At 35.9% G+C, this 24,909-nt stretch overlaps 1 protein-coding gene across 2 annotated transcripts; it reads left to right on the top strand.

The window, feature by feature from the left end:
* The first annotated feature begins 1,036 nt into the window (after nucleotides 1-1,036).
* Nucleotides 1,037-24,841, top strand: LOC106712166 (homeotic protein spalt-major). 2 transcript variants are annotated; one of them, XM_014504636.2, is made up of 9 exons: nucleotides 1,037-1,230; nucleotides 11,638-13,398; nucleotides 14,296-14,538; nucleotides 14,781-14,914; nucleotides 21,542-21,637; nucleotides 22,106-22,337; nucleotides 23,051-23,229; nucleotides 23,416-23,583; nucleotides 23,692-24,841. In XM_014504636.2, the coding sequence occupies exons 1-9, from the start codon at nucleotides 1,188-1,190 to the stop codon at nucleotides 24,061-24,063; spliced, it is 3,228 nt and encodes a 1,075-aa protein (XP_014360122.2). In that variant the 5' UTR covers nucleotides 1,037-1,187; the 3' UTR covers nucleotides 24,064-24,841. The 2 variants fall into 2 exon arrangements, with proteins under 2 accessions (XP_014360122.2, XP_014360121.2); XM_014504635.2 differs by lacking the exon at nucleotides 1,037-1,230 and adding an exon at nucleotides 1,263-1,418.
* The last annotated feature ends 68 nt before the right edge of the window (nucleotides 24,842-24,909 follow it).

A 24,909-nucleotide genomic window follows, 5' to 3' on the forward strand; every position in this document is an offset into this window, starting at 1 on the left:
TAGAAATATATTTTTGTATACGTTCTATTTTATTTAATAACATGAAAGGTTTCAGCCTACAAACTTAAGTATTTCTAAACGAAACCTGCAAGCTGTAGAAACTTGTTTCATATCTACTTTCGTATTAGAACTAGGATTAAAAACACACGGATTTTTATTGGAGAAAAAAAAACAGTTTATACGAATATTCATTCAATTTAAAAATGTTTAATTACTTATCTTAGTTTTTATGATATAAAATATTGATAAGTAAATAAACATTTAAATAATAACAAAACATAATTCTTTGTTTTTGTTATATTCTATTAAATCAGTGACCCTAACTTATTGATCTTTTTTTACTTTATAAACTGAAGTACCTACTTAACATAAAATGTACCTAGTAAGTAATTTTTACCTTAGGTATATTTTCTTATTGATAGTCAAAATTATTTTTTTTTTCTTAATACAACGAGATTAATAATATATTAAAAAAGCAATGAAAGAATGAATTGCTCAAGAAACTAGCAATGAAATAATAATAAACGATAATTAATATTTTTTTTTTAAACTAACGTTCTGAACATTGATAATGTTATAAATAGACTCAATAGAGTGAGTTAACATCGGTCGCTAACGCACTCACTAGTCGCCCGAGATGCTTTACGCCGATCAAAAGACAGACAAGAAAATTGATAATTGTAGGATTATAACTTACAAAGTGCAGCTTCAATTAGCGAATGTGGGAGGGCGGCGGATGGCGGGTGGCGGGCAGCGCGGGCTGCGGAACCGCCATCTAGCGAGCGACAGCGCCGCCCACTGCCGCGGCCGCGAGGCCACATGTCACTTATGAATATGAGGCGTTATGATTATGAAAATATGCTCCGCCCCGAATATGGAATATGGAGGAGGGGGTCCGGGCGGGCGCGTGCGAATGGGCGAAGTTTGATTTATGAGCCGGGCGCGGCCCCGCCTCCCTGTCATAACCGAGGCCCGGTGCGCGCGCGGCCGCCGCCCGCCGCCCGCCGCTCGCCGCTCGCGCTCAGTCCCGCTTCGGATGGCGAGTGGTGCGGCCGTCGTAGCACGCTCGCAACCCGCGATAGCGCCCGAACGAGTCGCGCCCGGCCTTACGGCACAACGCCGCGAGTGAGCGCCCTTCCGACGACCGAGCTGCCATGCGCCGGCGGTGAACCCACCGCGCCGCCGCCATGCCGCGCATCAAGCCCGCCACCGTGCGCCGCGTCTCCATCGGTACTCACCACTCCGTCATCTCGCACCACCTCGCACACCACTCCACACTCGACACCGACTCTGCCGTGACTTACCCCGCGGCCGCTACCGGACCACCCGGTACCGGCACCCTCTCGCGATGATTCAGTTCGCCACAGTAAAGTTTGCAATACATCAAAAAGTGAGCACTAAAATTCGCCCACGACGCGGTGAGTAAACAGTGCAGTGAATTTCCGCGCTTAAATTTTTCGAGCTTTCGTCGAGTAATCGTAGCCGGTGCGAAGCGGCGCGGCCGCAGCCAGGTGTTCCTACAAAATCATATTTATTCCGGTGACAAAACAACGTCGTGTAAAAACAAAGTTTGGTCATTCTATCCGCAGGTAGCTTTCTAAGCTTTTCCTAGTAAGTTACTAAAAGCAACCGAGTATTTCATTAGCTTTCAAAAATAATAGAGGGAAAATAATTTTGTTGGAATGTTTAACGCCGTAAGTAATACTTTTAAGTTCTGATCATAAATTAAAATAACGTTAAATGTAAAGCTGTGCCCGTCAACCAATAATTTTATGATTGGAGATTCTACAAGTTTAAGTTTTGTTCGCTTCGACTTCAAGGCTTGAGTTTTCTATACTGAAAAACTATGCGTAAGTACCTATTTTGCAACTAAGAGAATGCTTTAATAAAGTATCTAAATTTATCCCCAAAAAGTCTAAACTTATTAAGCAGGGGATGAAACTTTGCTAGTGATTTTTTTTCTTTAAAATTAATCGTCTACGGAGACGAAGTCGTGGGCGACAGCTAAAAGCTATATAATAAAACTATCTACTACCTTTTAATCCGTGATTATGATTATTTTAAAAAATGCTCTAAAATAAAATAATCTAAGGGCGATATGATATGTACTTAATGTTTTGTAATTTTGAAACAATAGTTAAAACGTTGTAATTCAAGGCGGAAGTTGTAATACTGACATTTTTTAGACCTTTTAAATTTTTTTCGTCGGTTCCAATGTCATTTTATGAATAAAATTTACTTTATAGCAATATAATGATATGCATTTCTTTTTAAAATAAATGGATATTTTTATTTGAAGGGCATAGTAGGTACTGACTAATAAAATAATATGTTAATAACTACATTATCGTAATTTTTTCCAATGAGTAAATAAAAAAATGTCCATATCTTATTTTATCCTACTTTATAACATTTTTGCAGCAAACTTTATATAGTAGTAAATAAAATTTATATAATGTGCTCATTATATATAAAAGCTCAAACGTATATTGCCTATTTTGTTTATAGTCTGTTTGGTAATAAATAAATTACCTGGTTTTCTCAATAAGGTACTATTCTACATATCCATTTCATATTAGATATCCCGCTGGTAGGCAGCCTTAAGCGAGGAAGTGGAAGGGAAGGGGATATCAGGGTCTTTTCCTCTGTAAAACATGAACATATCTAGATTATTTAATATGCGGGTTTTTATGAGGTGCGCCTCACAATAACATGCAAATATATGCCGACTCGTGTAGAAAATGAACCTGAAAATTCCCTTGTTCTATATTTTTTTAATTTAACATATACGTCATTATGTCAAATTATGTTTATGTTTTATGTTAATATTTATTTAAAAAATTACCTTTGTACAAAGTAAATATTTAAAATACGTAGGTACCCAATGAAAATAAAAATTATAGCAAGCAAAAACTTTAGTTATAACTGAAAGGAAATTGTTTTTATTTTTTAAGAAATTTTAAGGGAACAACATCTCTAGCGTCTTTAGAACATGTATCATAAGTTTATTCAAAATCTGTCCAATGACTAAGGAATACATACGCATGTATTTAGTATATAAGTAATTCCTAAGCTAGTGCGTAAGTACCATACTTTGATCACATCACCACTTATCATCACGTGGGTTTTGTGGTCAAGCACTAGTTTATTCGTTATAAAAAAGATGGGCATAGTATTTATTAGATTCATCTCTTCAGCATAAATTCTTCAAGGATTCGAGATTTGATTCCTAAACGAAACGTTTATTAGAAGGAACATCTTTTGTTTGTGTATTATTTGCGGTCTGAACATTATTTAAAAGAAAGAAATCATTAAAATTGTCCACCCAAAGTGGATTCAAATCAGTTAGAATTGATTATATGAACATAAGTATTTTAATAGACATACATTAATATTTATTATAAAAAATAAACATTTAATTCAATTTTTAATCTTAGCTGAGTATGTTTATTTAAGTATGATATTTATCGTCTAATAGAATAAATAAACTTTAAAATAACTCGTAACTATTATGAAACGTATCGTTCTCTTAATAGAGTTTGTATTCGTTCAACCGGTTTTTTCGTCTATTTGACACATTTTGATAAAGGCCTTAAGTGGCTTTATATTATAGAATGACGTGCCGTCAAATTTTATTAATCTTGCGCTCCGCTCTTTTACGACTGATCTATAAATTTCTTAAGCGGCATTTTATCTATTCTTACTATTGAAACCCGTCCAAGTAATTTTCATCATGAAACATTTAGTTATTGTTTGAACTGGAGATGAAAACAACAATCATTTAAAGACTTGTAAGTCATTTACAAGTTTAACAATAGCTCTATTTACTTTTCTCATTGACTGTACTTAAAGCAACTTGTAGAAAGAATCTCAATCTATACTACTTAAGTAAAAATATTTACTACATATCGGATTAAATTGTAAACATTTGTTGCAAGAATATCCAATAATGACCCTTTATACTCAGTGGTTACAACGCTGGTATTTGTAAGTTACAGGATTTGGTTCCCGGAATAAAAGTCTTTTTCGAATTACAAAAATCATTAGCTTTTCGTTATGTTCATACGTACCTATACGATTTGTTGATACATAGAGTAATAAAGAAATAATCGAGCTAAGTAATCCCTATCTAATTCTATTATCTTAGATCATATGAGACCTTTTACGCAAATATTTATCTAATAAAATCTAAGCAAATTAAGATTTACTGTTGAAATGTATAAATCGTTATTAGTTTTAAAATCAGAGCAATAAATGTTTGTTCTCTAATTTTCCAAGACAAATTAAATTAACCGAAACTAGTAACCACAATCCGGTTTTATTTCGTACAGAAAATGAAATATCGTTTTCTATGCATATTCCATCCATTTACCTTGAATGATGAATAATAATGATCGTATTGATGTTTAACTTATAAGTATTTCTTTAAGTAGATTAATTGCTTACTTTTAAATGAATCGAAATATTTTAATGTCGTTTATATTTAATGATAAGTAAGAACGTAACATATATAATATACTTAATAAAGAAACAACTGGATTTTAAAAACTTTTTATAATTATACTTTATTATGCGGGATACATTTCAAACTTGTTCCCGGTTAACTCTACCGTCTTTGAAGGAGTCGAATTCACCTTAGGTACTTATCTATTTTGAAAGTCTGATGCTTAAATTAGGTATGTAAATGGTACCTACATACATTTTCATTCCAGATCATAACTGATCGGTGTTTATGTAAGTAACATTCTTTGATCCTAAAAAAAGTTTACTAAATTAGAATTGCTGTGAAGCTTTTATTTTTATTTAAATCTAAAAATGTGTAGTAAAAGATATAATCACATACACGATTACTAAGAAAACCAAAAAAAAAAGCGCAATTGACAAACACCCTATATTGTATTTGTATTGTTACTCTTGTACAAGGTATTCGAATTGCAAAAACTTTTTTTCATTCATTCCGTCGGCCGCAGTGCTTTTTGAATTCGCCGATCAGTCATAACGCGACAAACAAACATGGATAATCCTTCTTCTGCGGCTAAATATTTAAAGGAAACGGTGGCTGGCCACAAATGATACGTCTTGTCCTTGCCGAAACATTATCCCAGATTATAGCAGATGCTTTGTCCGCGCAGACCATTTGTAAACAATAAAAATATTATAAAAAGGTACAATCATAACTCTGTTCAAATTTTACATTTAAATGCGCTCTTTAGCTTTAAATAAAAAAAAGATATCGCCCAGCGTTCGGCCATTAAAATCTTATGGTGAAAGTCGAAAAATTTATAGCGATAAGGAAAATTTATTCGTTTCGTGTTATTGACTTTTTTAATAACCGAATTATAATATCATAAAGATAAGTTCGTTGTGAAACAAGAGTTTAGTAAGAATTTATTCAACATTCCGAATAGAGCAGAGCGTCCATGCTCGAAAGTTTACATTGAAATTTAATAAACCAATCATTACGATTCTTTAGTCAACCAAAGACCAAAAGCATTTAAATAATTAAACTCAACAAAACATATAGAATATAATAAAAGTTAGTGATAAAATATCTAAATATCCGCTATCAAGTCAAAAACAAAATGGATTTAATGTGGTTATTTTTAGTATTATGAGTACTTTGGAATATCTTAAGTAAAACTTTGAAGAAGAATTATTTCCTAAACCATTATACACATTAATTTTCAATTATATTGACTCGTATTTAAAAGCTCTGGGTAAATTTGACAACATCACGATCTTTCCACTTCATAAACCTCAATCGTTATTTCATTTAAATTCTTACTTCATACCGTTTAATAACTTGTTATATATGTAAAACAAAATGTGCAATTAAATACCTACTTACAATAAAAAAGTAAGCACAGACCAAAAGTCTGTAGAAGTCGTTTATTAAAAAAACTTATTGTAAAAATGGCAGTTAAAAACAAAAGAACGCAGTCAAGTATGAAATTAATAAATAAATATTATAAAATTAATATTCCATTGTCTTGTTATTTAAAGATTAATAATAGTGATGTTTTAATTTAAAAAATCTTTATTCTTTTTTATTTTTTTAACTTGTCTAGATTATTGTTTGTAAGCATTTTATGTCAGTCAATTGATTAAAATTCTAATATGAAGAAATAAAACATTCAGCAGCAATCTTTGAATTATAACAATAGATAATTACTTGTGTACCCATATCAAAGGTCAAATAGATTTCCGATTTACTATGAATTTAATATAATAGTTTAAAGTTTAGTAAACACACAATATGCCTGCGTCATTCAAATATTTCTACGTCCGGAATAATACCTAGGCAATTATCAACTCATACGTTAATTGAAAATATTAGCTGGAAAACAGAGAGTTAGTTAAAATATGTGTAGAATAAGATATTGTCATGACTGTTTTGTTGTGAAATTGTTAGTGTGTGCGAAGAAAATGAATTCATCATTGTTTGATGTTTATTAAAACCTAATGACATTTGTTAACATTTTTTAAATACAATTTTACATTTACTCATTTATTACCATTCATAATTAAATGTATTTAAATATTAAATATTCGAAATTTTTAGTTTCATGATAAAAATTAAACACTTGTACCTACACAAATTGAAACATAATTTATGAAATTAAAAATAAAAGCTTAGCATGATATCAAATATTCATCTTTTTTAAAACTAATTGAATAATAATTATTTTACATATTATTTTATTACAAAATATATTGCTATTAAAAAAAATTATCTAAAACTATTATCGTATACCTCGTAATATAAAATAATTTAAGACTTTTGCCTATACTGTTAGCGCCATCTATTATTTGATTTGTACATTGACAATACTTACATCAATTATTTTAATGATAGTCACGTAAACACAACATCATACCAATGTTTTTACAAAACATTCGACCGCATTTTCATTAATGCCGCCATATTAATATTAACAACTGAATAAAAAACACAATTACGCTTATTAATACGCAATTAAAAATAATGATCTTCTGTTGCTTGTTGTTGGCATAACCGAAACGTAATTATGATAGTTTTTATTATTCCTATTGCATTCGTAGTGTATGTATTGAAATTTTATTCTTCAACCTGAAATAAATTCACGTAACATCTACATTTTTTCATTAACATGAAATATTTAAAAAATCAATATACAACAAATATTTACTTTCCTTTCGGATAAAAACAAGTCGATTTTTCTCTAATTGTTCGATTAAATAAGATTATATTTATTTATCTGGTGTTTGAATGTTTCCAAGTTACCTTATCGAGCAAGCTCACTGGCTTTCGAGCTCATAAGAAAGTTCGTCCGCGCTTTATATGCACTCGCTTAAGGATAAACTCTTTTTAATACAACTTTGGCATTCTTCATATAAATATTTAAATAAATAAGCCCGTACAATTGTATACCATATAATCAAAATTGAAAGTATCGAAGTAAATCTACGGGTTCATCTGTACTATATTATAAAGAGAAAATATTTGTTTGTTTATTTGCAATGAATTGGCTCCGATACTACTGACCTTTTTTAAAAAATTCTTTCACTATTGCTAAGTTACACTATCTCCGGGTGACATAGGTTTTAATGATTACTAGTTTTTTTTAATCACGTGCAGGCAATTGCTAGTTTCTTCAAGATGGAATCTCATCTTACGTCATTTATCCGTCTCTAAAAATTTTCAGGAAAAAAGACATAATACCAATAATCTAATAGGTAAAAACAGCAGCAGTAACTTCGTATGAAGTTCAACGAACAAAAACAGCGGCAAAAAGCGATTGTTCGTATTCTATTAGTTGCCTAGACGAATGCCATTAAAATAACTATATTACGGTATTCTTGTGCGTTATTTAATAGTTACTAAATAGTAGAATTGCATGAAATAAAAACTATAAATTGTTTGTAACATATTTGAGCTACTGATCTAACTATTTCTCGTAGATATTTACTTATGAAATTACATGGAAAGTACACGTTATTGTAATATTGTTATAATTTGGAAATTACACGTTATTATAATATTGATATAATTCTACTAGAAATTAATAATTCTATTAACAAATTGTTCTTTACATTTTGAAAGTGAACACGCATGTAATGATTAATGATTTTTAACTTTAAAGTAAATTAAATTTCTACATTATTATATACATGTCTACAATAATATGTTGTAGACATGTAACAATCCATTTTAATCTTCTTAGGTGTTTACAAGTAGACATTTTTTGTTCGGAAATGTTTATTTATAAGAATGAAAACAGTTTTTCATTATATTATCTTTTTCATAAAACTCTGCTCAGTGAACTTTTCAACTTAGTTAAGTGACCGCCGTAGAATTTAACCGCTTCAATCGATAAAGAAATAGATAATGGATTTCGTATTCACAGAATACAAAGTTGCAATTTATTTACCTTAAAATTATTTTACCGTGTATAGGACGAAAAAGTTTTTTTTTTTTACAATAAAAAAGTGATTATCGTGTTGACAGGTGTTCTTAAATATTTACACGAACACTGAATACCATAATAAGAGCTCACGATTGCTACGAACATTGATAACAGCAATGGAATGAATGTTTATGTTACTTAGAATAGTATACGCGGAGCGAACAGCCATTGATATGAACTTCTAGAATTGTTTATGATCGACTATTTGTTCTTGACGAGGAGAATGTAGTATTTTTCTCATAAAAAACCCATTTGGGGTTGATATTTTAGTATTTACTACTAAAACAAATCAATTGTTTGTGAAAAACGTTGGCAGGTACAACTTACTTTTTTTTATATCTTATTTATATTATAAATGCCAAAGTTTAGATGGATGGATGGTTAGATGTTTGTTGGAAGGTATCTCTGGTACGGCTCAACGGATCTTAATGAAATTTGGCACAAGTGTGAATAAGAGTGTATAAGAACACATAAGTTTATTTTTTCAATTCCGCGCGGACGGAGTCGCGGGCGAAAGCTAGTTGTTTATACATTTCTTTTTTATTTATCATATTATATATAATATATTTTAATTAGAGCTTTTTCTCCGGAATGAAAAATGCCGCAAAGCTATATATCATTATGGTATCGGCACCATATCGGGCATTTAGATAAAAAAAGCGTTTTTCCATGGAAAAATGCGGTTACGTCTTAGTAGTGGTCCGGGCCGCAACGACCGGAAAGACTTAAAAAAAAAAAAACTTTCATACGAATAAGACCGCACATCCATTTATGTGGTATGCTCATATCCGCGCGACGCTAGCGCCCTCTAGTATCAAAATTATAACTCATTCAAAAACAATATAACATTTTCAAATTGTTAAAAACTCCTACACCTGGTTGCTTTAATTGAAGTTTTGAAGACGTTGCGTTGAATCGTTTAATTAATTACTTAAATGGAGCAAATGTTTAATTTATTATTGAAATATACGAGTAGTAACGAATTGATTAACTTTTTATAGTTCTATGAAATAGGAAAAAGAACTAGAATAAAAAGGCTAGGAAAAAAGAATTATATGACTTGTCAAAAAGATACGCTAATTCCTGGGTTTGTAATCACTAATACTAATAACAATCTGAATCTTTCTAATAATAAAAATAGATAGGTAAAGTTATTGTTAGTCTTTTGTCTCGTGTCTGCGCGGAATTTAAAAAAAAACTTAATAAGTAGGCTATGTGTTCTTCCAGTTTATGATCTACATTTATGTCAAATTTCATCGAGATCCTTTGTGCCATTCTGGAGATACCTTCAAACAAACATCCATCCATCCAGGCCAAACATTCGCATTTATAATATTAGTAAAAAGTAAAATAAACATGTGTATAATTATAAAGTTTGTCCATAATTATTTAATTTTCAACGACGATATGACAAAGAAATATAAATTTTCATAACGTACGTCGTAGGTATAGAAATTTTGAAGAACAATTACGATCTTATATCTGAAATTCTTAGCGAAGATCTTTCTCATCGTACCAAAATATCCTCCAGAAATAACTAAAGCAGTAACGGTTATTTACATCGGCGCTATATTTAGATAGCTTATTAATCGCTAACCGTTTATAAAGTTGGATAATAACATCATTTTATCAAGTTCTGTTATATACATGTAAATTGTACCCGTAGTGATATTTTCATTAATTCAAGAGTCGAAATAATATGTAGAAATCATTGTCATTGTTATCGACTTTAAAAGAAATGTTGATTATTTTTCTAAGGTCACATCGATAATTAATTTATTTTAGTTCAAATCGTGTAGGTGACTCTTGTTAAATGATTTGATTTTTAACATAAAATTCAGTAAGTAGCTATTACTATAAAAGTCATTTTTATTTAGATGGGACTTTCAATTCGAAAAATTTGCAGGAAAACACTAGCCATCTTATTATGATTAATTTTTATTAAAAATTAAACATTACTTATAGTCTTCTCCTTGTTTTTATCTTATATAAATTAGAAAAAAATATTCCTTTATACGTTCAGTTTTAAATCCAATAAATTTCACTAAATTTAATTGTGTCGTAAATATGAAACTGCTTCTTTTATTTGTTTTTTGATCTTGTAGTTCGTAAATTGAAATGGATGTTTATTCATTTTTGTAGCAAAAACTAGCTTATAACAAAATATCTTTCAACGCATACAAAAATCACTTATACTAACGTTTGTGCTCAATTTACTGTGACAAGCATTTCCATTGTCACGTCTCGGACCTAATAAGCTCACAAGAAACAATAATAGTTTTATACTGTCTCTGTCTACGTCGACAATGTTAAAAAGTTTTATTTTATTTGATTCAAGTCGATAGGCAAAATAAATGACTGGTTGCTTTTGTTACTCTTTTCTGTAGAGAAAAAGTCATATTGTGTTTATTGAAAATTTCATGCTCCTATCTAAAACTATTGAGTTTAAAATAAAAAATTAAAGCAAAGACAAACAAAGTCATATTTATCTCAGAATTGTGTATAAAAACTTTTATGTTTTAAATGATATAGAAACATGAATCTTTCCGTATATTCGATAATCGACAACTAGCGACATCTATTGTTGAGTAGCATATACCATCTTACTGTATTGTATGTAATACAATAGATTGATTAATTAATTTCTAGTTGCCCGAAGTATACAAATGTTTTAATTAATTTATTAATGTGAAAATAGCGTTTTTTAATTATCCTTTGTTTCAAAACGCAAAAAATTTTACACTGATCCAAATATTTTGATGGTTGATATAAACAAAAATGATCACCCAATTATTTATTTATACGAGAAACATTTTTTTAGCGTCGATTTGTCAATCTTATTTGTTGAGTGATCATTCGAAATCTAGTTGGAATTTATACTGATTGGTACGATTACTCTTGGATTCGCACTGGTATTTTAGGCGTAGTTTTGCTAATAGGTTTTATACCTATAACGATATTCTTACGTTGAGCTACAATACCACAATAGTAAATAAAAAATTCCAGTTGGTACACCAACTGTAGCAAAAGAGATATTCACTGACTTTCATCCTCACAGATAGGGTAAACATCAACATATATTATTTAAGTACATATTAACACTATACACGAATTGAACAACAAAAATAATAATCACATACAAAATAAGCACACATCTTCCAGCTTATAACAGACTATTGTATTGTTCCAGGTGAAAGCTCCGGCTCTTGTTCAGAGGAGGAAATAAACAATGTCTTACCCGAGGAGGCGAGACATCAACCCGAAGCACACATGTGTCCGCGCTGTCAGGAACAATTCGAAAATCTTCACGAATTTCTGTATCACAAAAGACTTTGCGATGAGAAGGCAATTCAAATGGGCGAAGAGAGAATGCACTCCGACCCCGAAGAAATGGTCGTTTCGGGCGATGAGGAGATGGACGGGCCCAATAAACGGTTAGAGCAAGTACGGAGGCATCGCCAAGACGCTGAAAATAATAACAGCCTTGATGACGGTGAAGCGGAAGTACCGGAAGCCGACGTTCCGCCCGTGGGATTGCCTTTCCCAGTAGCCGGCCACGTGACGCTCGAAGCCTTACAGAACACGAAAGTAGCCGTTGCTCAATTCGCCGCGACTGCGATGGCAAACAACGCAGATAATGAAGCAGCATTGCATGAGCTCGCCGTTCTGCAGAGTACGTTGTTTACACTGCAGCATCAACAAGTGTTTCAGCTGCAACTGATACGGCAGCTACAAAACCAACTGTCACTAACTCGACGAAAAGATGAGCAGCGCCCGAGCCCTCCGCCCCACGAGCCTGAGCCCGCCGCGCCTGCGCCGCCGGCGCCGTCGCCGTCGCCGCCGCGTCCGCCGCGGGAGCCCTCCCCCGTACCCACTCCCCCTACGAGCCAAACCTTGCCGTCGACCCACGGTCACCTCACGCCCAGACCGGAACCGATCACCGTCCCCAAGCTCCCGACCTCGTCGCCGCCCATGATGACTCACCCGCCCTATAGCTCCATATCGTCATCGTTAGCGTCTTCGATCATTACAAACAACGACCCACCGCCATCCTTAAATGAGCCTAATACTCTCGAAATGCTACAAAAGCGAGCACAAGAAGTTCTCGATAACGCATCTCAAGGACTGCTGGCCAACAACCTCGCCGATGAGCTCGCTTTCCGTAAATCCGGAAAGATGTCGCCGTACGACGGAAAGTCTGGAGGGCGAAACGAACCTTTCTTCAAACATCGATGCCGGTACTGCGGGAAGGTTTTCGGCAGTGATTCTGCACTGCAAATCCACATTCGATCACATACAGGTGAAAGACCATTTAAGTGTAACGTTTGTGGATCTCGATTTACAACCAAAGGCAATTTAAAAGTTCATTTCCAAAGACACACTGCGAAATTTCCGCATGTGAAAATGAATCCTAATCCGATACCGGAACATTTGGATAAGTACCATCCGCCGCTATTAGCACAGCTGTCGCCGGGGCCGATTCCTGGAATGCCACCCCATCCACTTCAATTCCCTCCGGGTGCGCCAGCGCCTTTTCCGCCAAGCTTGCCGTTATATAGACCACCGCACCACGACTTACTGCCACCGCGCCCGCTCGGCGACAAACCTCTACCCCCGCATCCACTGTTCGCGATGCGAGAAGAACAAGACGCTCCGGCTGATCTCAGCAAACCGTCAGCGTCGAGCCCACCCCGCGCGCCCGACATATTTAAATCGGAACCGCAAGACGACGACTGCCAGCGCGAGTCGAGTTACGAGGACAACGATCGCGTGACCCCAAAGCGAGAACCTGAAGAAACTGACGCCGGTCAAGATCCTGAACAAGACCGATACCCATCGACGTCCCCGTATGATGATTGCAGCATGGACTCAAAGTACAGCAACGAAGACCAGATCGGCAGGGAAAGCCCGCACGTCAAGCCCGATCCAGATCAACCGGAAAATCTCTCAAGTAAGAATTCACCGATATCTGGACCAATTTCAATAGCTACGGGACTACGTACTTTTCCTTCGTTTCCCTTGTTTCCTCATTCCCCTCCCAGCAGTGTCTCCTCTGGCAGTATTACGCCTTTTCACAATGTACCTCACGGCATTGTAGAACCCGATTTATCTCGCGATCCTATTTTCTACAATTCATTACTGCCGCGACCGGGAAGCAACGACAACTCATGGGAAAGTTTGATAGAAATAACGAAAACTTCTGAAACTTCCAAATTGCAACAATTAGTCGATAAAATAGATAATAAGGTATCCGATCCAAACGAATGTATAGTGTGCCATAGAGTCCTCTCATGCAAAAGTGCCTTACAAATGCACTATCGCACTCACACCGGCGAACGACCGTTCCGATGCAAACTTTGCGGTCGCGCTTTCACAACCAAAGGAAATTTAAAGACTCACATGGGCGTACATCGCATAAAGCCTCCGTCACAAATGTTGCACCAGTGCCCAGTTTGTCACAAAAGATTTTCAGACCCTACAATATTACATCATCATATTAGGCTTCATACCAGTGAGCGAGGTAATATCCCTTACGAACAGGCGCGCACCATCGACGTTAACTATTTCCCTCAATTCAGCAATTCTTCTGACACTGCAGAATTTCCATCTTTCCGACCCTTTCCGCCCCCCCTTTTTCCCACTCCATCCACTCCCGGCGACCGACGGGCGGACTCCCGCGGGACCGACGACGAGAGCGGCCGGGACGCGCGCGCGCCCTCCGCGCGGGAGTTCGACGACGACTCAGACATGAAGGATCGTCGAACTTCGCCGCTCTCCGTCTGCGCCTCGGCGTCCGAATGCGAAGTAAAAACCATCACAACAACGGCTTCCCTCCCATCGGCGACAGGTTCGGAGAGTGGTCGCAGCGCGCGCGCGTCGCCGCCTTCGCCTTCGCCCTCGGCCTCGCCGTCGTCGCTGTCGCTGTCGCAGTCGCTGTGCTCGCCGCGGGCCGCGCAGCGCTCGCCGCCGGCCTCGCCGCATGACCACCTCGCGCACACCGCGCACCCCGCGCACCCTACGCCCCTCGCCGCGCTCGGAGCTCTCGGTGGATCGCCCTTCAGCCCGCTCGGCCTCGCGTTCCCTCCCGCAGGTATGCGATAGCGGGATGTTGTCAGCACGTCCGCCCCGGTCGACCGACCATCCGTCCCTCCCTGATATATCCTATTAATACATACTAGCAATAACCGTCTCGCCGGGCGCTCGATAACACGCTGAAAGTACTCAATTACATGATCTTATCAAGATAATGCCCTAATCACCGCTTCCATGAGACTCACTCTACGAGTTCGGACAGTAATAGTGACATTGAACAGTGGATTTATTTGTATGCAGTGCGCGGCAACACGACGTGTAACATCTGCTACAAGACATTCGCCTGCAACTCCGCGCTCGAGATCCATTACCGCAGCCACACCAAAGAGCGACCCTTTAAGTGCACCGTCTGCGACCGAGGATTCTCCACAAAGGTACGTTGCATTTCATAAGAAATTATGTAAATACTCTCCTTAGTCCCGCTTAGATAAAATACCATATTATTTTTCATTGTTCGAAGTAGAAATCGTGATTTAATTAAAGAACTAAACACATCGTGCGTCGATATCGGTATGTCATAGCGCGCCGCGCACCTTGCTGCGTGGCTGCGATTGAAAGTGTTGGCGCATCGCCAGTTTTTACTTTATTGTTACACAAATAGCGACACATCGCTACACTTTAATGACGTTCCATCTAATTGTCACACTCGCTTCGACCGCAACGACTGCGCCATTGTAATTGGCCATAAACGATGAAATATTAACAAGATGGCATTATGTAACAGCTATAAACAAAATTATGTAGCGTTGTTTATAACATTATATTAGAGAAGGGAGTAATTCTCGGAGCGAAACCTCGCGATTTAAATCAAACGACATCACGTCAAGTCACAAGTTCGCCGGCAATGAGAGCAGCAACGAACAGCGAATGCAGCGACTTGGCAACGCTCAACGCTCTGCAGCTAACTTCATGCTCTGGTTTCATTTCATCCAAGTTTCAGTGCATTAATTTTGCAAGCAGTAATTACAAGTCTCCAGTCGACGCCCCCTCCCCCCTACCCTCGGCCCGTTCCCCCATCCGCGTCGCGTTAGTTCACCCGTTGTCTTCCAGCGGCACATCCAAGCCACCGTCGACTTACACACTAATTGACGACCAACTTCGCAAACTTGTAGGCGTCTTACTTGTGATTTAATCAACTGCTCTCAAAAAGTTCCTCAAGATCTTCTCGGCAAAACTGTTGTTATAATTAGGAGCATAATCACTTTTATATCAGCTAATACTTTATTTAATAAATCTTTGTTGTTGTTTTCCGACGCTACAATACAGCATTATCCAGATATTTTTATATCATTGCATATTTGCGTGCTGTGAATAACAAAGGTCCATCTAAGGTCTTTTTATGGAACAGAAATGACAATGCCTGGGTTGTCGACTTTTTTCATTTTTTAAATATTGCCAGATATGCCACTACGGGGAAAAAACGTAAATAGACTCAATACCGTTTTCGTTTCTTCAAAAAAAGGTTACATGAAAAACTACTAAAGTTCTCATTTAAATTGTTACAATACAAATTAAATGTGGATAAAATAAAATAATACTATGGAAAAATATATTTTTAATTAATTAATAACTGGTATTCATCAGATCAAGATACTGCATACCCAAAGGGTGAAATATATAGAATACATAACAATATGCAATAAAGAATAAAACAACTAATACGTGATACTGTATCGCAATAGCCACAAGCTAATCGTTATACCATTCTATGTTTGGTAGGTATAATAGGTCTTTAAATTTTCGACATTTTCAGTCAAATAGGTAGGAATATAAAAACTGTCGTAGTATCAAAATTATTTTTAATATTGTTCATAAGCGTCTTGTGAAGATAACAGTTACGGTTTAGCAAACCGGTAGGTAATATAGCTAGGTACAACACTGCATAAAAATGTTGACAATATTTCGAAATTTAACATTTGCAAACGTCAATTAAGTCTTGTTAATTAAAAAATAGATATCAACAGTAATCAAAGCTGTAAATATGTGTCACAATCTTATAACACGATATTTTTTATAAATAAAATTAAAGTTCAAAATATTTTAAGTTTGTGTGTGCGACACTTCTTATTAATGACATTTCTGATGCGAACGTCAAGAATTTCGCAATAAAGCTTAACTTCCTCTTAGACTTGTATAAATCTAGCTTTTTATTTAGCTTCAGATGAAAATAATGTTCGTTATTATTAAGATAAGTAACATTAAAGTACACATTTTTATAGTACAATCATAACATATTTTGGCGTTAATATAAAAGAATTACTTTGATCATAAACGAGCGCGAAGAACGCCGCTACTTATAATCATAATTTATATTTAAATAATAAAGCAATTCGAGCTCTACTTAAGGAAATTAATTCAATGTTATATTCAATAAATAAACGTTGTTAAGAGTGTTTTTATTTTTATGGTGATTCGAGTTTTATAATGAGCGGGCAACGGGCAGAGTGCAGCACAGTCGCCGTGCGCCGAGCTTCAGTCCATCTCCACGCCACTAAAATGATAACTCATAAAAACAACGTCACACAAAACGATCGGAATATTAATTCATGTCGTAAAATATTTATTGCTTATAAATCCTTGAGCCTTTACCTACGCCTCGCATCATAAAAAAATTATTTATGCTCGACAAAGTAACATTTTTCGTATGTTTCTCAAAGTGTCCGTGCGGTCTTATCAATAAAATACACATTATTTACGACGGCGCCGTTTTGAAGTTTAAAGTAATTTCTGTTACCTCACGTCGTACTTTTGTTTAATTAAGATTCGTGGGTGTAGGCCGCCATTTAATTACAAATAAGTAGATATCTACATACCTCTGATTTACATACGCACTGACCCAAAAGTCTAAATAACTCACAAATCACTCAAGCAATGCATGTCGTACGTCCACTCATATGTCTTATAATTTAAGTAACTTTAACGTGAACTTTACTGGCCCGGTCGAGAGAAAGTTTTCGAAGTATTATACAAAAATGTCATAAAGTTTAATTTCATATATGTCACAATAAGTATTTCAATATTAAGCAAATCCATTACAATTTATTCGCTTCTGAGATTAAACCTTTAAAACAAATAATATCGAAATACATAAATTTTATTTAAAATTGACATAATTTTTATCTTATTATAAAATACTTAATGGATTTACAAGATATGATTAAGTAGTTACAAGGATAATGGACAAAAAATATTTTTATATAGATATAATGTAACTATATGTAGTAGTTACGTACGTAACGTAACTTATTATCGTACTTAGTATGCTACAACCTAAGTCTAAGCCCCCAATACCACGGGCGCTTTTTAACGCGCGTTAAAAAAACGTTCAAATAGAACAAATGCATTGTCATGTATCTGTTCATGTTCTTGCTGTATTTTGAGCTCCGGGCGAAGAAAACAAGACTGATTTTAACGCGGTCTTCTCTCAATAGTCTCCAACGATTAGTATTAACGTGGCGGTAAAAAAAACGCCCGTGCGAATACGCTCTTAACTAGAGAAAAGGTTGCACTTATTTATAGCTTTGGTAGGTGTTCATGTCGTGCTTATCCTTATCTACTTAATTATACCCTTCATCTTACAAAGGAGAGAGGTCAATAAACATTTTATATCTAGGTACTCGGAACGTACGTAACATTGCTCCGTACTATATTAGAGTACCTATATCATTTTAGAAAGGTGCAACTACCTAAATATGCAATAGTACATTTTACATCTATTAAAGTATTAACTGATTACACATTCGAGGGGACCATTCTCTTCATAAATTGATTTAGCAGATATTCCGTTTAAAATGTTTGTACCCAATAAATGTATTAATCTAACATATTTGTAACAAATTGGATTAGAAATTATTTTACCAATTAATTATTGAAAAAACCATTCTAGATCGATAAAAAATACACTAATCCTATCCATTTAATCCTATATAGGGTCTGAATAACCATCAAAGAACAATCTGGAACTCTTGTTTGGCCTGTTAGTTAAATTCCGAGGGAATTAAAACTCGCAACTTATTCTCTTCTCATTCAGGAAACTGAATAGACCTATCATAGGGCGAATTACATTTTTTATGAGGTTTATAAGATATATATCTAACTCTTTTCCACTCATGGATCGAATGTTCTATTGTTTAACATAAGATTTACAAGAAATAGTCTATTTATATTTAACAGCTTGTAGAATAGACAATATAGCTACAGGTGCATTTAAAATTACAATAAACGTAGTCGACACGAATACAGCAACAACGCCGACCACGAAAGTTCAAACGACAAACTGTTAGCAATTCCGATAGTTTATTGACTTCTCAGTTTAGTTCCAGTCAATAGTTAACTTACATTATTACCAATCATTTTATAATACAAGCTATTAACTGCGTTTAGATAGACAAATGAGTTCATAAGCTTTTGTAATCCGGTACGTAGAGGTAAAAGCAAAGATATGTAGCTTTCAATTGTCTCTTGTACGTAATTACATACTCGTGCCCTTCATTAGCCGTTACTTACGTTTAACGGTACTTTGGCTTAGTAAAAAATTTAACGTTGAAATCGTTTCTCAGTCAGATCCATGAAATACTAGCTGTCGCATGCCACTCCGTTCCCGTGCTTATATATTATATAAACTTAATTACCAAAATTCATCCTGATCCATTCAACCGTTCTGGAGTTACATGATAACAAACATTCATCCAACCACCCATTCAAACTTTTTAGGTATAATATTAGTAAGTGACGTATATAGCATTCCTTCGCTAAATTTTGAAATAAAGATTTGATAGCAATTGAAATCGACGACCTAGGTATATGTGAGGTATATCATATATCAGTTCAGTTTATGCATAATAATCATTTTGACCATCTCGTTAATATTTTAATCAAATGACCGTAGAAAACTTTTCTATCAGTAGCAATGAAAACAGAATAACATCAATTTTGCTTTCACTGCTACGTAACGTTTTATCTAAACAAACAAATTGATTTTTTTTTCCATAATTTCGTAAAACTATATCCATTATAAATCGAAATAAAGCATTTCGAATGAACCGCATTAAAATGCAAACATTTAAAACGGCCAAAGAACAAGCGCATCGAAGCTTAGCGAGAAATAAGTCCCATCGAAACCTGTTTCAGATGCCTACCTTTAAATATGTTCACACGTAAAGATACGCTGACTAGTTGCTTTCATACTATTTAGTGTGAATCAGCTTTTTATAAAAGACTAGCCTTTGCCCGCGACTCCGTGCGCGCGGAATTGAAAAAAAAATCTAGTAATTAGTATAGTTTATGTCACTGGGGGATAGTGTAGCTTTCCAACTGTCAAAAAATAATCAAATGGGCTCAGTAATTTCGGAATCTGTTCGTTGCAAACAAATAAACAGTCAAATCTTTCCTTTAAGTATAGATAAATGAGAGAGATTGTACCACTACAGATGATACGACAAAAGAAACTCACCATTAACGTATTTAGTTTCTGCAATATTTTTTCTTTATCGATTTACGCCTGTGTACGTATTTTTGTCATAAAATTATTTTTAATTTATTAAACTGCTATCTCAAATTAAAGCTTTTAAGTTCTATTTATAGAACGTTGTGCGCAAAAATACAAGGAGATTTTTAAATTAACGACAAAAAAAACAATTTAATTTAATTTTTCTCAATAACCAATGAATTAAAATTCATGACACATAATTAAATAATAATAAGGTTGTGATAAAAATAAAGCTTGCCTACCAATGGCAGCACACACAAGGCAAAAATCATTTTCAATAAGTTGTAATGTGAACCAACGGACTGAGATCGTACTGACCTCATTCAAAATTGTAAATATAATATTTTTAACGAAGGCAAAATTCCTTCAATACATTTTGAATTACATACAATTTAATTCGTTACGCACCTCGATTGTATTTTCGCAAAATTAATTTTATAGAATGTTAAACGTTAATAATTGCATAGCCTTTTAAAGTTTTGCTTTTAAAAAAAAGTATACAATGATAATGCAAATTGACTTGAAGCTAAATGCTGTGAAGTATCAGATCTAATTTCCAAATAGTTTATTCGTCGATCTATTGGTTTAACCAGCGATATGCTAGAAGATATGCCATTTCGATTATTTTTTAAATGTCTTAATCCTATGGCTTCACTCAGTTAATTCTTTTAGAGCTGTCTAGCATTTATCTAATTATTCTAGAAACAGTTAAAGGTCATCATTCATATTGAATGTACACATTAGTTGCTTCTTTTATCTATTAATACGTTTATTCCCCAAATCGTCAAAAAAGCTATCAAAAAAAAAAATCTACTTATAACCTTATATCATTATGTTGTCAAATATCCATTTTTAATATTGCGTAAACCATTCATATAGGCATAGTAGGTAATATAAATAAAAACATCGACAACGCATACAAATTGCCTATTTAACAGATATCGCACATCCAGTGTCCCAGTAAAGCTGTACTTGTAACCTCGGCTGTAATATTAATAAATCACCAGTGTTATCTATAAGTCACAAATTTAGTCATCTAATTATGTATCATCAATTTAACTGTTTGAGAAGTTTCATGGTGGTTATGTAATACATTTTGTAAAAACTTCATTTCGAATGCTCCCTTCAAAAATGATTCGTGTATACTTATAATACTTGATTTTTATAAATGTGTAAAGCTTTTCTAGTACAAGTATTATGTATTTATATATTTACACAGATTTATTTAGAAAAAAATATACATATTTCCTATTAATAATATTTTTAATTAATGCTCAAAAGGGAATATATTTGTGAGGCTACCTCTGTTAAAGAATTTCAAATCCATTAATAATATCTAGATAGTTTAATTTTATATTGAATTACTATTGTCCAGTGAATAAATCAATAATTGGAACTATTTTTATGTGACATATTGTTAACAGTTGATATACCGCCGAACACAAACACCGCATGCTATGTATGTTGTGCTGCGTGGCGCGTGTGTTAAGCTTTCGCGTTTTTGTGGTTCCAGAGCAGTGGCGGCGGTTGCCAGTGCGGACGGCGCGCGCGCCTCCCCCGCCCACCGCACGCCACTGCTTTGGACCTCTGGAACGCCTTCGTCTACCCGGTATGCGAGAGTGACGCCTGCGCGTGAACTCACACACCTACACCGAACAGATAGGATGTGGGCGGCGATCAATACAGTACACTAATCTTTAGACGATTTGTAAACATAATTCTAGAATCAATACACTCATTGGTATCTCGATTGTTCCGCCGCCCATACTCATAACTGTTTAATCCATTTAGGGCTTAGAAACTATAAAGTACATACTACACGTTGCATATTTTATATACAATTCAAATAAAATAAATCTAAATTAAACAATTAAGAATCCTCAAATTAATCAAAAACATGTGTCATTATACCCTTATTATTGTCGTGTTGTGACCGATTTATAAATATTATTAATCATCTCAAACAAATGTACTTTTAGGGATGAGAAGCGTAGTACAGCAGTTACATTCATACAAATATTATACACAAGTATAAAATTAAAAATTGTGTACTCATTGAATTCTTAATCTTCTGCAGGGCAACATGAAGCAACACATGCTGACGCACAAAATTCGGGACATGCCACCCGGCTTCGACAAAGGCGGCAACGGACCCGCGGGACTTAATGAGGACACTCGGGACCCCAGTCCGGACAGACGCTCGTCGCCCGACAAGATGGACCTCAAGAGATCCCCGCCCGCGCACCCGCCACCGCCCATGACGCACGCTCCGCCCATCGACATGCCTCCGCTGCCCAAACGGCCTACGGGTAAGACCAAACTTTACTTAAAACCTGTAAGGTATCTTATTTAATTTAAGGACCTGTTCAACAGCCATATGAAAATGCAAGTGTCTAATTAAATGAATTGTTTGTGGCTTCATGCGCTTACAAACATGGCATAAGTATCAACGCAAACCTTAATCTACTTAATCTGTCATGCTATAGCCGCCATATTCAGGACTTCTCGATTGCAACGTTCCATTCAATTATACTTCAGTAATTAAAGAGGGTGTCATTTGAATAAAAAAGTTTTAATTAAAAACTATAAATTGACTTGTTGTTATGTCTGTTGACGGAATTGTCAGCTGCAGTACTTACTCGTACTACGTAAAAATACTTTATAAAACACAGGATCATAAGTAGCATCAGTCAACACATTTTATCGTTCAAAAAATATTTAAAATGATATGCAAGTTTAGGACTACTTATCGCTATGTTTTCAAATAGACCTATGGCTATTAGCAGCTACAATCGTGTTGATGTGATCCGGAGTTAGGTAACCACTGTGCCCAAGTAAAGCACGGCGAATACATTCAGTCCCACAGTTGGGAATAGTGCATTGATTTAGTCAAGTATAATATTTCCATTGTCGTAGGTGCTTTATAAAATATTTTGTTCACTTTGTCTTCCAAACAGAATATAACAATATCTTTTGTTCATGTGTGGCAGTGGAAACTCACCGTTAAAATGTGTATTGACAGTATCGAGCACGCCAACACACCCGCCGTCATCCGCTTCGTCGAAACACCTGTGTGGCGTGTGCCGCAAGAACTTCTCGTCGTCGTCCGCGCTACAGATACATATGCGTACGCACACCGGCGATAAGCCCTTCCGCTGCGCCGTCTGCCAGAAGGCCTTCACAACCAAAGGAAATCTTAAGGTACACATTGATAAAAAGAAACTGCATTCTTGAATCTTTAAAAAAATTATAGGCAGTACCTAATTATAATTATTAGCTATTACTATTACAAATGATGAACGCCTAGTTTATTTATCAATACCACGTTATTAACAAATAATGTGATATTGTATACAGCCCTATAAGATGTTTGTTTGTGTGGTACAGGTGCACATGGGAACGCACATGTGGAGCGGCGGAGCGTCGCGGCGCGGCCGGCGTATGTCGCTGGAGCTGCCGCCGCGCCCGCTGGCTGAGCCGCACGACCTGCTTCGCCGTCCCGACCTCTTCTACCCTTACCTGCACGCGCCCTTCCTTAACGGCATGCAGCAGAAGGTGCATTTAACTTTTTTTGACATCGTTCCGTTCAAATGAATGAAAGAATAATGATTTATGTCTTTTTTTGAGATAATGAATTCTTAATAACATAATGTTTGTTCACAGCTGAACGAGATATCAGTGATCCAGCAGAGCGCAGGGCAGAACGGCGTCGCCGGCAAGTTCCCCGGGTTGCTCGGGTTCGGCGCATTTGGCGGCGGGCGGCCCGGCGCCGCATCCCCGCTCGAGAGGCCGCCCTCGCTGGAAGGCGGCGACGAGCGGCAGGCGGCTATGCGCGAGTTGGCGGAGCGCGGCCGCGAGCTCGCCGAGCGCAGTCGGCAAATGCGCGACGACAGCGACCACTACCGCTCGCCGGGTGCGCATGCGCCGCTGCAGCCGCCCACCGCGCAGCCCTCGCCGCCCGCGCCGCATCACCCGCACCCGCACCCACTCGCCTCCTTGCCGCCGCCCGCGCGTACTGAAGGACTCACCGTATAAATACGCAAAATTCGAAATATTATAGTATGTACACATTCCATTGCAATCCAGCGTTAATGACATCGAGAGCAACTCCACCGATGAGCGGTGGGACGTCGTCGATACCGAGTGCGGGTGGTTCGCGCCGCGAGCGACGTGACTTATGTACAAAGATGTGGCACTATGTTGTGACGAGGACTGATACAGTAACGACACGAGGCGCGTGTCGGTTGTTAGCGTAAGATGTGCCGATCGTAGCGCCATGTAACGAATTGTTATTCCACGTGTTATAACGCCTAGTATTAATATTAAGTAAGTTATACGCACGAGTACGGGCCTGGGGCAATCGGGGGCTCTCTGAGTCCCACGTTTATGTCATTACTCTGTGATAGCGCACATGCAGCGGCCGCGCCTTCTCGCCGGCCGCATGTGCTATGCAACATCAAAAAGTAATTATAAATTATCCCAAAAATTAATTTCATAAATCTATCTAACTATAAATGTATATAAAATGTATGATAGTAGTAAAGAAATGAATAGTTAAAATGCAGAATAAAAGATAATTAATTTTATATTTATACATTGCAACTGGAGTGCGATATGCATGATTTCCATCTTATACCACATTCCAACTTGTCTCGTTATTTCATAGACGAAAATAATTCGACTTAAATATTATCTAAACTGTAGTCCAATTCAGAGATTGCAACATTTTTTTAAGCAATGTATTATTTGGTTAAATTCTATTCTAAAAGAAATTGTTAAATCCATATATTAAAAGAAATCAAAGTAATACTAATGTCACACTACTACTTACTGTCAACTACTTTTAACTATTGTAACAGAGGTTAATGACATATTCATATC

The sequence above is a fragment of the Papilio machaon genome, chromosome 1 (genome assembly GCF_912999745.1).
Source record: "Papilio machaon chromosome 1, ilPapMach1.1, whole genome shotgun sequence".
In the NCBI taxonomy this organism is placed as follows: domain Eukaryota; kingdom Metazoa; phylum Arthropoda; class Insecta; order Lepidoptera; family Papilionidae; genus Papilio; species Papilio machaon.